Source organism: Ictalurus punctatus, chromosome 12, assembly GCF_001660625.3.
Source record: "Ictalurus punctatus breed USDA103 chromosome 12, Coco_2.0, whole genome shotgun sequence".
Lineage (NCBI taxonomy): Eukaryota > Metazoa > Chordata > Actinopteri > Siluriformes > Ictaluridae > Ictalurus > Ictalurus punctatus.
Window position 1 is genome coordinate 621483 of NC_030427.2, and position 1018 is coordinate 622500.

Sequence of the window (1018 nt, forward strand, 5' to 3'; positions counted from 1 at the left end):
GCAGCTGTTAGCGCGTTACCGCCACCGCGTGGACTGGAGGATATAGTTCCAGGTTGGAGGAAGTCTATCCTAACAAACTTACACCAATAATTTCCATCATGGTTTTATTAGATCCTATTTATTATTCCAGTGGAGTTTATGACTTCTTCATGAATGCCAGCAGTGAGTCGTTCACTGTGTCTTACCCAGATATACTGAGTGAAATACTGAGTCACCACAACCTCAATCTCTAAATGTTTAACAGCACCAAAGCTTTCAATTCTGGGGACTCTGGAAGTATTTATTTATATGATCATATAATGAAACAAACAATAACATAAGCATGTGCTGCACAACATTTCATTAGTTTAATTTTACATTTTAATTTACTGTAAAGCGCTTTGCTAAATTTTGCTACGTAAACTTTTTTAGATATTAAAACTGGTTACTGTTTGATTGATGACAAACTCCATATTTTTATACCTTGGAGCTCTGTGTTACCATGGTAATTTATAAACAATTACTAACAACATTACCTTCATCAATGCACGTTTACATTTTATTTGATACTTGGCCATTGTTACTTCCTCAGTTGTATTTCTGTTTGTACTACGTTCCATTCGTGTGTCTATGTCGGGGGAGGGATGGGTGTCTTCTCTCCTCCTCTATTAAGCCCAGTCCACTGCAGTGCGTCATGTTCCTGCTTGCCATTGGACGATGACATCTCGTACACGCCTGCTCCCGCCTCGTGCTTTGGGATGAGTTGGCTGTACATTTCCGGACGTGTACTTAAGCCTCGTCAGTCTCCATCCCCGGGGCAGATCGGTGCCGTTGCTTTGTGCAGCAGATATTTGGTAACGTGTGTTGATTTCTCCTGTGTACGACCTTCTGCCTGTTGATTTTGTGTCTGCTCTGCCCCTTTAAGTTTAATGATTCAGCTCCCAAACTGCTGGAAATGTGGGACGGGTTCTAACTCTTCACCAAGACTGCTTCATCCTGGAGAAGAGGTTTGAGGTGAGACTCCTGTCATACGCCAGTC

The 1018-nt window shown here is 41.9% G+C and overlaps 1 protein-coding gene across 2 annotated transcripts in view; it reads right to left on the bottom strand.

The window, feature by feature from the left end:
- Positions 1-469: 469 nt before the first annotated feature.
- The window catches only part of LOC128634116 (NLR family CARD domain-containing protein 3), a 9226-nt gene continuing 8677 nt past the window's right edge, over positions 470-1018 (bottom strand). For both annotated transcript variants that reach the window (XM_053684354.1, XM_053684353.1), the window contains one exon: positions 470-1018. This exon is cut by the window's right edge and continues 24 nt beyond it. In XM_053684354.1, the coding sequence (XP_053540329.1) occupies positions 1006-1018 (13 nt within the window). In that variant the 3' untranslated portion in view covers positions 470-1005.